Below are 12,498 nucleotides of genomic sequence, written 5' to 3' on the forward strand. Positions count from 1 at the left end.
GTTTGACAAATGGGGACCCCGTGTTCCCTGTGGAAGGACCACGCCCACGAGACGGTGACCACAGACGGGAGGCCCAACCCCTGGTGTGAGACCCCACGTGTGAGGCTCCTTGTTCAGGAAGTGTGTTCCAGCAGCCACACTCAGGACTCTTGCTCAGACACCATTCTTCCAGAAGGGTCAGCACAGTTGTAATTATGACAACACGTGCTAATGAGAGCGTGCGTATCACACGCTGCTGGTGGGAACGTGAAACGCGGTCGAGAAGCTTGGCGGTGCCTTACGAAGGCCGCATAGGCACCAGCACGTTCCTGTCCCGGCTGCACGCCCGAGAGAGTGGAAACATGCGGCGCCTACAGACTGTCAGAACAGCGCTTTTCAGGGGCGCCTGAGTGGCTTAGTCGGTTAAGCGTCCGACTTTCGCTTAGGTCATGATCTCGCGGTTTGTGGGTCCGAGCCCCGCGTCGGGCTCTGTGCTGACTGCCAGCTCAGAGCCTGGAGCCTGTTTCAGAGTCTGTGTCTCCCTCTCTCTCTGACCCTCCCCTGCTCATGCTGTCTCTCTCTCTCCTAGAAATAAATAAATTTTAAAAAAATATATTTAAAAAAAATTAAAAAAAAAAAGAAAATTGTCTTTAAAAAAAAAAAAAGAACAGCGCTGTTCTAACAGTCAAAGCCAGAAACGCCCCCGGGCACATATCACGTCGCAGGTAAATGTGGCATCACGCCAACGACCGCCAGCAGTGAAGACCCAGGGTCTCATACATGCTGCCACATGAGTGACACTTGGGAACGTTTGGCCACATGTCATCTGCTTCCCTTTGCGTGATCGTCCAGAGCAGGCAGACCTAGAGACGGGGCGTGGATAGCCGTCCCCTGGGGCTGGGGCTGGGGAGCACTGGGGGTGACCCCTGATGGCCACAGGGCTTCTTCCCGGGGTGATGAAAATGCCCTAAAGGTCCACGGTGGTTGGCGGCCGGGTCCGCCCTCGGCTGGCGTGGAGAAGGGGCCGTGGGAGAAGACGGGCATTTTCCCACGGTCTCAGCCTCCCTCGGAGGCCCGGCTGGTGCCGCCGGAGGCCAGAGCCTCTCAGGACCCGCTTGCCGGGACAGCGGGCCAGAGCCCCAGAGGCCCACAGTGAGATGCATCCTGTTCCCTCACAGGCAGCCGCGGGGACCCCGGGCCCCCAGGCCCACCCCCCATAATCCAGCCAGGAATGAAAGACATCAAAGGAGAGAAAGGAGACGAAGGGCCTATGGGGTTGAAAGGGTACCTGGGCCTAAAAGGTGAGCATCGCCGCCCCTCCCCCTCCCCACCCCCCTCGGCTGCATCACCGACCCCCTCCCCCTCCCCGCCTCCCCTCAGCTGCATCGCAGACTCTCCCCCCCACCCTCAGCTGCATCTTCGTGCCTCCCCGCTCCCCCTCACCTGCAGAAACAACAGCGTCCACACCAGACGCCCCTCAGCCCAAGACGGGCTCCGCCATGTCCCCAGCCCCGGGGCCCGAGTGGGCCCGCGCGTCCCTGCCGCCCGAGTGGCCTCACTCCCCAGGTTCAGGCTCCGCAGCAGCGGGGCCGCAGAGTGGAAAGCGAGGCGCGGGCGGGCGCTGCCTCCTCACGCTGCGGTGTCCCCGCAGGTGTCCCGGGAATGCCGGGGATCCCCGGGCTGTCCGGAGTGCCCGGCTTGCCAGGGAAGCCAGGCCACATCAAAGGAGTCAAGGGAGACATCGGAGTCCCGGGCGTGCCCGGCGTGCCAGGATTCCCCGGAGTGCCCGGTCCCCCCGGGATCATCGGGTTTCCCGGGTTCACAGGAAGCCGGGTGAGTGAACGTCTTACTTCCCATCCCATCCCCCCTGCTCCTGACGGGGTATTTGCTGGGGTGCAACCCTGCGCAGGGCGTGGTCAGTGGCCCGTGGCCCGGAGGGGCCCTCGGTCAGTTATGCTTCCCAGGATCCGCTCCCCATGCTGTTCCGGGTACAGGTGCTTATGCTCACAGTCCTCAGCACATGACGGACTCCTTTCTGGCACGTCTGGGGAGGTTAGCCCATTTGGGGCAGATCAGTAGGTCTTTAGTCGGGTCACAGAAAAAGGATGCGTGTGTCCACCCAGGGGCCCGGAGGACAGTGCTCCCAGCAGCCTCATTCCGAATAGCAGAACCTAGGAGAGCCCAGAGGCCGCGACGGGAGGGGAGTGGGGGGCCATGGCGGGTTCCAGCCGTGAACGAGCACTTGGCGGTAAACTGGGCATCACTGATAAATGCACCAACCCAAACGACCGTCACCAACTTCGTGTTGAACGAAACAAGCCGGCAACAGCACAAATGATGCGATCCCAGGGGGGTAGAAGTCCAGAACCATCAAGACGACATGACAGCGGTCGGTCAGGGACTGGGGATGAGGAAACGGCACAAGAGAACTTTCTGGAATGCTGAAAACGTTGTGTGTGTTTATCTGGGTGGGACGTGAGTCCAAGGTCACTGAGAGGGTGAGGAGGTCACCGCAGTGACGTGCGTTACTCCTCAGGAGAGGAAGCTTCAAGAGAGGAAGAGAGGGACGGGCGCCTGGGCCGCTCAGCAGGCTCAGCATGTGACTCTCAGTTCGGGCTCAGGTCGTCATCTTATGGCTGTGGGATCGAGGCCCACGTTGGGCTCTGTGATGACAGCATGGAGCCTGCTTGGGATTCTCTCCCTCTCTCTACGCCTCCAAACCACCCCCCCCCCCGGGAAAATGAGTGAATAAACTTAAAAAAAAGGAAGAGAGATCATCATCTGAACAAGAATGGAGTCTCTGGCACCACCTGCCCGCCCCCCCCCCCCCAAAGTAGAGCTACTCTGGTCCAGAGATTCAAGTTAGCCATGCGGGGAGAGGTAACCATGCACGAGTCGCCACTAACGTTGCCTGCTGTGTAGACCAGAAGATCAGGGTAGAGCAGGACTCCGCCCTCCGCCTGAGGAAGGAGCCCCTTCAGAGAAGGAAATCATGGTTTGCATGGTCACAGAGCCACCCAGACCCCATCCCAGGCTCATCATCAGGAGCCAGCATCGCTGAGAAGTCTCACGTCAGCAGGTGGAGTGCACAGCCGTGCAACGTCTAGTGCAAGCTCGGGAATCCAGCAGCCCAAGTTCATATCCCAGTTCTGAGTGAGCAAATTACTTAGCCTTTCTGTGCCTCTCTGTCCTCATCTGTCAAATGGGAATCCATAGTACCTGCCTCTGAGACGGTACCCAGCACGGCTGCCCATGCACGGCCGAGCAGAGCGTGGGACGCAGTCAGCCATGAGTGCCGCTGCCACCATCGTGAACGTGACCTACGTCATCTACACTCTTAGCTTCAGCAAAGCTTTACTGCCGAGTAAGAACAGGGGAGCAAACGACGTGCCGTCATGCAGAAAAACATGAAGGGTCCTGCGAAATGATGACACAACTTGCAGCCTGGAGACTTGGTTTTAGCAAACCAAGTAGCTGGACACCGCCCCCCCAACCCGCAATTACAGACTTATTTCGTGAGCCGCTTCTTGAGATGTTTCTGTCTGACTTTGCTCTAGGGCGACAAGGGAGCTCCGGGGAGAGCAGGTCTCTACGGCGAGGTGGGCCCCACGGGTGATTTTGGTGAGTGCTGCCTGGGTCGTGACCGTAGGGCATCCACAGTCCAGAATGTTCCAGAAGCGTGTGGTGACCAGACCGCAGATGCTGGGAGGAATTTTGAAGCAAATTCTTTTTATTAAGAACATAACACAGGGGTGCCTGGGTGGCTCCAGCAGCTGAGCATCCAACCTTGGTGTCAGCTCAGGTCTCGATCTCAGGGTTTGAGGTTCAGGCCCCACGTTGGGCTCTGTGCTGGGCACAAAGCTGAATGATGAATGAATGATGAATGAACGAATGATAACACAACGGAAGTTGTGAAGCTGACCCCCTGCCAGTAGGAAAAGCTGTTGCCAACCGTCTTTTCTACCCTTCAGGTGACATTGGAGACACCATCGATCTGCCAGGAAGCCCCGGCCTGAAGGGGGAGCAGGGTGTCGCCGGAGTACCAGGTACTGAGTCGTTCCTGTGTCCCCACCTTGGGACGGGCCTGAGCACTGCGAGCACCTCACTCGCAAGCTGGCCCAGCCAAGTGTATCTCCTGGTGTCACCGGGGTCCCAGTACAGGGTACGGTTTGAGGTCTCCAAGCCCAGGGCACAAAGAAGAGTCTGGACTTTTTAATTCAGTTGAACCTGAAGACAGCGCCAAGAAAGCTCTCTCTGTTCCTGAAAGGACATGGAGGACATGAAGCAAATGATGTAACGGCCAGAGCATGTGATAGGCAGCAAAGGGTTTAGAAGGAGGGGGCAGCGGGGGCCAGCCCCCAACAGGCACGGGGCGGGGGGCCTCGCAGGGTGCAGAGCTCACTCCTCTTCCCTGAGCATCCCTAAGTCCAAGGTCAGCATTCCCGCTAGTGGGCATCTGGGACAGATGCATCCCTTCTGGGGCTTTTCTCTTGGGGACCCCTCACTGCTTGAGCTGGAGCCCCGAGTTCTCCCAGGGCAGCCCCGGTCGGGGGAAAGCGCCTGTCCGTGTGATTGCTCGATGGGGTGGTTCTTGTCCAGAAACAGCTCTGGGATGGACGGGGCCATTCAGGCCAGCATGGAGCCAGACACGGCCCGTGCCTGCCGGCCACTCAGGGCTCACTGCACACCTGTCACCTGGCCTCGCGGTGGCTTTCCCCTGGGCCACATGGCCACCCTGGGCTGCCTACATCGCCCCTTCTGCAGAATTTCAGACAATTTGGTTTATAAAAGCACAAACATGAGACCATCTTTGCTCCGGGTCACTAACAATGACCTCATTTATTCACCTGAAAGTATGTCGGGGAACAAGCTGTCCCCACCAAGAATTACAGCTGTCACCCCTCCAATGTGTGGGTGACTTCGCTGTGGGCCCAGGAAGTAGGGCTGTGTCTCAGGACTTGGGTCCCAGGCGCGGAGGGGCCATGACATCTGTGTCAGGTGACCTTGGGGGCGTTCCGTCCCCCTTGGACCAATGAGGACTGCCTGAGAGGTCAGCCCAGAGTGGCCCGCGCAGCAGAGGGGCGGCCGGAGGGCCTCGGGGGCGGGGCTCAGGCTGGCGTCCCCGGGCTGACGCTACGCGGGACCGTCTACAGGGGGAGCACAGCTGGTTGGGGTTTGGGGAGGATTCCTGAAACACTAAAGTAACCGATAGAAATAAGCAGAACTCAGGTGGTTTTGCTTCAAGACCACACGAACGCTGGCAGTACCTCTTCTAAGCAACTCAGGAGTGTAAGCAGGCGCCAGACAAGAGTGATCATGTGGGATGTTAAGTTGAGCCGAAGTTTCCAAAATCCTCCAGCGTGCCACAAAACACCACAAACGTTTGACCGAGAACATGGCCACCGGTGTGAAGGCCTGGTGGCCACCTCGGAGTCTCCTGACGTGCAGGCTGCGGGTGCGGTCGCAGGCCTTGCCCCGGGCCCGCCGAGCACCCCCTAGGTCAGAGGCTCAGTCATCTGCACATAGAACAGATTCCCCAGATCTCTGGACACACTACACGTGGAAAACCACTCCAACGGGGGCCTACTTGGTGGTCTCTGGCTACTGGGCAAGGTGCTCAAAACACAGTGGCCTAGGACATCCACAAAAGGTAGTATCTCCTGGTCTCTGAGGGCCAGGAATTCAGGAGCACGGTGCTTCTGACTCCAAGATGGCGCCCGAGAGCTGCGTTGGTGGGAGGCCTCAGCCCCCTTGCCACGTGGGCCTCTCCCCACACGGCTTGGGCGTCCTCTCCAGAGCCAGCCATCCAAGGGGTGATATCCAAAGGGGTGACAAAGTGAAAGCAGGGATGCATGCTGCGTTCTAAGGCCAGTGAAGTGACACAGTGGCCTGGGGTCACCCAGGTCAGCCCCATCCATGCCCAAGGGCATGAATACCAGGACGTGGGGCCACTGAATTCTGTAAAACACGAGTCAGGGAAGGAACTCGTGCAGACACGGAGCCGTTCACAGCAGAAGCACCGATGTGGAGTGACAGCACCCCTCACCGGGCGTCCCCTTGAGGCCTGCTCCGCTCCAACCAGGAACTCTGTGCTTGCAGGTCTAAAGGGATTCTTTGGGGAGAAAGGAACGGAGGGTGAAGTCGGCTTCCCCGGGATCACAGGCGTGCCAGGCGTGCAAGGCCCTCCCGGACGTAAAGGGCAGGCAGGTACGATCTCGTGCTGTCACGCGGGCCCACGCCGCAGCCGGGCCTCTGAACCTCGCGAGCCCAGAGCAGAGGTGGCCGGCGTGCCTGTGGCCTAGTCTGCCGCCACCACACTGCACCCCAGGAAGCCGGCTCTTCCTTGTCACCCGTCACCCAGCTCTGCCTTAGGACGGACCTCGCGGAGGGGACCAGGCGGCCAGCCCCGGGGACACGCACGGGAACTGACGCCCGAGTTCCCGCGGGCCCGGCGTCCGTCTCCCCGTAAACGCAGGCCGCGTTCTGGTCGCAGCACCCCTTGTGTGCATTCGAAACGCGTTTGTGGATCCCGAGTTAGCTTGGAAAGCACACGGGACTACTTCCCCCCTTCTCTCTTGTTCCTGCTTTTGCTTTGTGTTTGCCTCGCTTTGCGTGGGACCTGGGAACCCTGCGGCTAGCCCTCCGGGGTGACCCGGGCTCTCTCAGACCCCCCGCGGATGGCGGGTCAACACTGGGAGAACGCGGGCTGCCCTGTCTGGCACAGCTGAGCCGCCGGCCCTGAGCCTGTACGTGCGGCACATTCCCGGCTGGAAGGAAGGCTCTTCCTTTCCCACAAAGGCCCTCCTCCTCCAGGCAGGAACCGAGCTGCAGGCCGGCGAGGCCTTGGGGTTCCTCAGGGTTCCGGTCCCACTTAAGGGTGTGTTTGTCCCCCCAGGCTTCCCGGGACTGACTGGGCTCCAGGGGCCGCAGGGAGAGCCCGGACGGGCAGGAGCGCCCGGTGACAAAGGAGATTTCGGCTGGCCCGGGGCGCCAGGCTCACCAGGTGAGAGCGATTCTCCCCCCGCAGACACGGGCGCCGGAGCCGCTCAGAGCCGGCCTGCAGGCGGGGAGAGGCCCCGGGACCCCGGTCGGCCTCTTGGTCGGCGCACGGCAATGCCGAGGTGGGACAGAGGGGCGGAAGCCAGTGTCCCCGCCGTCCTGTCCAGGGCTTCCGGCTGCGCCCAGGTCTGGCCGAGCTCTGGGCGGGAGCTGGGCGCTTACCCCGGCCTGGGGGGCTGTCTTACCCAGAATTAAGGGGCCACCTCCGCCCACACTCGCTGCCCACATCCCAGGAGGCATCGTGCCTGTTTGCCAGCAGCCTCCCGGGTCCTACTTAGGGAAGTGTGTGCCCGGGACTCCGGAGGGAGGGTGATGCTGGTTAGAGCCTTGGTTCCAAGCACGGCTTTTACACCAAGCGCGCACAGTGCCGCAGCGTCGGGGGAGAAACCGCGCCTCCATCCAGCTCCCCACGGCTGCAACGAGACTGTGAAAAGATTCCGTGAAGACAGTCTTTAAGTTCAACAGGTGTCCCGGGTGACAGGAAAGTGACGTACAAGTCGCGCTATGCAGCACTGCCTGCTGTGTGCGGGGATGTTGAGTAAATTGGGCAGAGGACAAGACAAAACAAGGTGCGAATTACTTGAAGCGTGTCTCTGTGCTCCGGCCACGGAATAACCGAGTGGAACCCACACAGGTTTTCCGGGCGTCCGAGGCATCAGCGGATTACACGGCTTGCCGGGCACCAAGGGCTTTCCGGGATCCCCAGGTATGCGGTCCTATGCCAGCCACCTGACCACACCAGTGGTGGGGGGAGGGGCTGGGGGGCAGTCCTGGACCCAGGGGCTCAGGGAGCCAGATGGAGGCCACACAGGCTCCCCAGTGGCTCTGCAGACGGAGAAGGGGTCCAACCACAATCACGTCGGGGACACGGGCCGCACGGCTAGCGGGCGTCTGCACGCCCCCCCCGGCTTTCTGTCCCTGAGCCCCAGTGCACGGCGTTACTGCCCCCTCTCTTCCGAAGTCAGCCTGGCGCGGCCGAGCGCTGACGTCACTGCTGTGTCCACCCTGCACAGGTGTGGACGCCCACGGAGACCCCGGCTTCCCCGGTCCCACCGGGGACAGGGGTGACCCAGGAGAGGCCAACACCCGCCCAGGCCCTATCGGAGCCCCAGGACAGAAAGGGGAGCGAGGAGATCCAGGTGAGCCCAGCCAGAGGCACCAGACCCGGGGTGTCTGTGAGTCTGAGAGATGGGCGTGCAGAGGTCTCTGGAAAGGGCCGCTTGCTTTGCAGAGAACTCTTGCTGCAGAGCCCCTCGGCCAGCCCTCCTCCCTCACACTCTCAGAGCCCATCGGGGGTGAGTCAGCGACCACTCTGCCTGGGGGAGGGAAACGCTGCCGGTCCCCCAGGGACCACACTCCCTGCCGCGTCCCCAGGGCGCCGGCACACGGGTTACCCATCACAGGCTCTCCGTGGCGGATGAACACATAAATGTAAGCATTACAATCAGAGCCAAACCCCGCGGGCAGGCCTGGCCTGCGGTAGGAGCCAAGCAGGGAACAGTGTGTCACCTGCTGGGAAAGGACCCCCAGCCCCCAGCACACGGGAGCGAGCCTAGCCTGAGGTGGGAAGTGCTTCCAGATGGAAGCATGATCAGTATCCACAGGGAGAGTGTGCCCGAAGTGTTACAGTTTCGTTGAGGGTTTGCTGGCTGACGGTCGTGGGCCCCACACGCCCAGCGTGCCCGCACTTCGTTCCCAGCAGAGCCTTGAGCCAGGGCTGCGCTGTTGGTGCTGCACAGCACACAGCACCGGCCTGTCACACGGTGGCCCAGGGCATGCTAGGGTGAGGGTACCCACGTGAGCTAGAGCCAGCGACCCCACAGGGTGGTCAGTTCCCAAGGAAGGCAGCGACTCGACCCCCCACCGACAGCAGCAGGTGTCCAAAGGCTCACAGACCACACGCGTGATTCTCCAAGGTCTGGCACCGCCCCTCTTCCCTTTCAAAGAGCTGGGATCCAGAATCCCCTGATACCTGAGCGCCGCAGCATTGATCTGAAGGCAAGAGATTGATGAGATGCTCAGCCAGCTGGGGCCTGACTATGAGCCCTGAGAGGCTGCATGGTGCTCACACAGCCCCAGCCCGGGTCTGTCGACCAGCACATCCCTGCTCAGGGGTGAGGATCTAGGGTCAGTCCATCGGCACATCCCCACTCAGAGGTGAGGATCTAGAGTCCGTTGACCAGCACATCCCTGCTCAGGGGTGGGGATCTAGGGTCAGGGCATCAGCACAGCCTCCTTCAAGCCCCCAGTGGAGTGACTGTGCCCATGACTCTGAAGTCAGACGTCTGCATGTGTGTTCTTGTCCTGCCTCTCACTTGGTGCGACCTTGGATGTGGCTTTGCTTATAAAACGAAGGTAGAAACACACCTTCTGGGTATCGAGGGGGTGCAGTGAGATCATGCAGTGAAGCTCTTACACGCGGAAGCCCAGAAAGCAAGGCTGGCTTCTCTACAAGGCCCCCAGTTAGCATTTTTTCCGAGAATCCCACTCGTGAGAGCATCTGCCCTCTGACAGGCCGAGGAAGGCGGCCCTGGGATGTGGAGGTGAGGCCCCGCCCGGGGGGACGGAGGGAAGTGAGAGGCACAGACGGTGCTCGCGGACAGGGCTCACAAGTCGCCGGCTCCTGCGCTCCTACGTGCACTGACGTCTGATGCACATGGCCTGCCGCTCAGGCTCAGAAACTGGCAACAAGGGCTGGATTACGGTTTCCAGCAGGACAGAAGTCACCTCTTATTCCCATTTACACCTCGGAGCGATGCCCGCCGCTGAGTAAGTGTTCAGCAGACCAGAAGTTCGAGAAGAATGTCATGAAGTCACTCTCTGTGACCGCAGTTGAAAGACACCCCCCGCCCCGCCCATGATCCCATTGTGCATTACCTGTGCACCGTCTGTTTCCCAGAATTCTTCGTGAACCTAACCCTTGCCCTCCATCAGAGGGACCCAGAGCGTACAGGCTCCCACGCAGCCCCGAGGCCCAGTGGCTCCTGGCGAAGCAGCTGTCCCCTGCGAGGGCCTCATCCCGCATCAGATCACAGCAGCCCAGCCAGCCTCCTGGTGCTGCCCACTGGGCCGCGGCCTCCAGCTGCCGTAGGGGAAGGAGACTTTCCATGGGGACACGCGGGTGGCCGGTGTCCTTGGAGGATGCACTGTCCTCCAAGGACTGCAGGTGACCACGAGCCATTGTCTTCCCTCCCTTGGGGCTCATCTCCGGCCAGAATCCCAGGTTTCAGCCCAGATGCTTCCTGCCGCTGACGCTGGGGCTCAGGTCACAGTCTGCCTGTGCCGCACCGCCTTTCGCCAAACCTCGGGTAGTCCGGGGCTTATTCAATACTCAGGAAGATCCGTGGGCGCCATGGAGGGAAAGGGCCTGTTTTGACCCCAACTCCAGCAAACTGGGTCTGGGTCACTTGGAGTGTCGTTAACAGAGGCCCTGTCGCTGCGGCTGGTCGTGGGAATCTGGCTGATCTGGATCTTCCGACTCGAGTTTTTGCCGTTACTCACTGATGCTCACCGCCTGTGTCGGTCACTGTGTGAGTGGTTAGACGCAGCTCGGCCGGCGTCATTTCCTGTCAGACGACAGAGGGGAGCTCGCTGGCCGCCTGTAATCAGTAGACGAAGACGACACCTGTCGGGGTCCCCCCCCAGGTGTTTCTCCATCGGCTGCGCAGAGCACGCCCCGTGGTGGGCATCAGAGCTGTGGTGTTGCTGAGGACCAGCCAGGAAGCCGCGTGGGGACCCAGGGAGCCCCTCGGTCGCACGGGGACCGTGCGCCTGGCAGAGGGACGCTGGCCCCAGATACCCAGGCTCCTCTCTGGCCTCCAGACTGTCGGAGAAAACCAGCACCAGAAAAATAGCCTGGCAATCAGAAGAGAAACCAACTGCCTCCCCACTGGCGGGTCCCATGGCTGCTGAGCTCGGATGGGCACCTGTAACCGACACGCGGGAGGAGGGGCCACCCACAGGTCTGCTCACGTGGGGACTGTCCTCCATGGTCTGTCCTCGGTCGGTGCCTGAGGCCAGCCCTGTCCCGTGCTGCGTTCTGTTCTGCGAAGCAAACACGGAGCGGATCCTGAACGAGCGAATCTCGTGCAAATGCGGGGCTGGGCTGCTAAGAGCCCTGCTCACGTGTTCATCGGCCGGTCTACACGGAGCCTCCTTCTAAGTGTGTTTCTGTTAAAAGACACCTTATTTGACGTGTGTTGTTGACACACTGACATGGACCTCATGGCCATCGGCTCTGTCTCTTGCCCGAAGGAAATCTCTCTGACGCACGTGTCCTCCGTGAGCACGCCCCCGCCTTCCTGAGCGGAGGAATGCCACTCAGGACTTCACCATGACCGGGGAGGGACAGGGACAGTTTAACAATGAAATCACCAGTAAGAAGCACAAAAACGTAAAAGCCAGAGCACTAAACCAACCCAGAGAGGATACTCGGAGCTGAAATGGGGACGTGGGTGGGGACGCAGGCGACTGCGTCCTCTGCGTGTCCAGGAGGCCCGCCAGCACTGATGGCGCATCCCCAGTAAATCCTGCCAGTACGAGGACTGGCAGGCACAGGATCCGCAAGCAGTGAGGTCGGCCGTGCAAAGCTGGGGCCCGGGCTACGGAAGGGGGGTGCCCCCAGGGCGGACCAAGAGCATCGAGGGCTCCAGAAGGAAACTTGCGACCCAGCACCAGCGCTAGCGAGCAGCAGAGCCAGCCTCCCAGGGCCGAGGGGCCGTCCACGATCCGTGGGACCCTCGGGGCAGCGGGAGGGGCTGGAGGCTTCCCCGCAGGGCAGGGCGGTGTGGCAGCTCCCCGCCTCCCCCCACCCCCGCCCCCTCCTTGGCGGCTCGGCCTCTGCACAGGAGGGGAAACGATAGATTGAAAAGTTGGATGCTGACGCCAAAGCTGACTTCTTGTTTCTCTCCGAAGGGGAACGAGGCCCCGTCGGGAGTCCCGGACTTCAGGGATTTCCAGGCATCACCCCACCTTCCAACGTCTCTGGGTCACCCGGTGACAAAGGGGCGCCGGGGATATTTGGCCCGGAAGGTAAGCAGGTCTCCCGCTTCTGTGCGTTGCGATCCGGGGCAGGAGCCGGCAGTGACCGGACTACTTCAGGGGTGGGACAGACTCGCTTCCACCGTGAGGGACACCATATGGAGGGAGACAAGCCACACTCGCAGGGAGGGACGAGGGCTGTGTGATGCCACTGCCCACGAGTCCCCAGAGCGTCAGGTCTGTGGGTGGAAGGGAGGATGGGGGGCCGCTCCGACGGAGCGTCGCAGGTGAATGGGGGCAGAGCCTTGCTTCGGGAAGTGAGGTCTGAGGTGGATGGTGGCGATGGCCGTGCCGGTGTGCTCAGTGCCCCTGAACCCCACACTTAGAAGCGGTTAAAATGGGGGCGCCTGGGGGGCTCAGTCAGTTAGGCGGCCGACTTCGGCTCAGGTCATGACCTCACAGTTCGTGGGTTCGAGCCCC

The 12,498-nt window shown here is 61.2% G+C and overlaps 1 protein-coding gene across 1 annotated transcript in view; it reads left to right on the forward strand.

Moving 5' to 3' along the window:
- The window catches only part of COL4A2 (collagen type IV alpha 2 chain), a 167,145-nt gene that overhangs the window by 147,312 nt on the left and 7,335 nt on the right, over positions 1-12,498 (forward strand). The window contains exons 33-41 of the mRNA XM_039226664.1: positions 1,158-1,280; positions 1,631-1,812; positions 3,537-3,600; positions 3,951-4,025; positions 6,079-6,186; positions 6,875-6,982; positions 7,673-7,744; positions 8,052-8,177; positions 11,953-12,162. Of these exons, the coding sequence (XP_039082595.1) occupies positions 1,158-1,280; positions 1,631-1,812; positions 3,537-3,600; positions 3,951-4,025; positions 6,079-6,186; positions 6,875-6,982; positions 7,673-7,744; positions 8,052-8,177; positions 11,953-12,162 (1,068 nt within the window). The remainder of the gene's footprint in view (positions 1-1,157; positions 1,281-1,630; positions 1,813-3,536; positions 3,601-3,950; positions 4,026-6,078; positions 6,187-6,874; positions 6,983-7,672; positions 7,745-8,051; positions 8,178-11,952; positions 12,163-12,498) is intronic.

This window comes from Hyaena hyaena, unplaced genomic scaffold, assembly GCF_003009895.1.
Source record: "Hyaena hyaena isolate Hyena2069 unplaced genomic scaffold, ASM300989v1 scaffold_22, whole genome shotgun sequence".
NCBI classification, from domain to species: domain Eukaryota; kingdom Metazoa; phylum Chordata; class Mammalia; order Carnivora; family Hyaenidae; genus Hyaena; species Hyaena hyaena.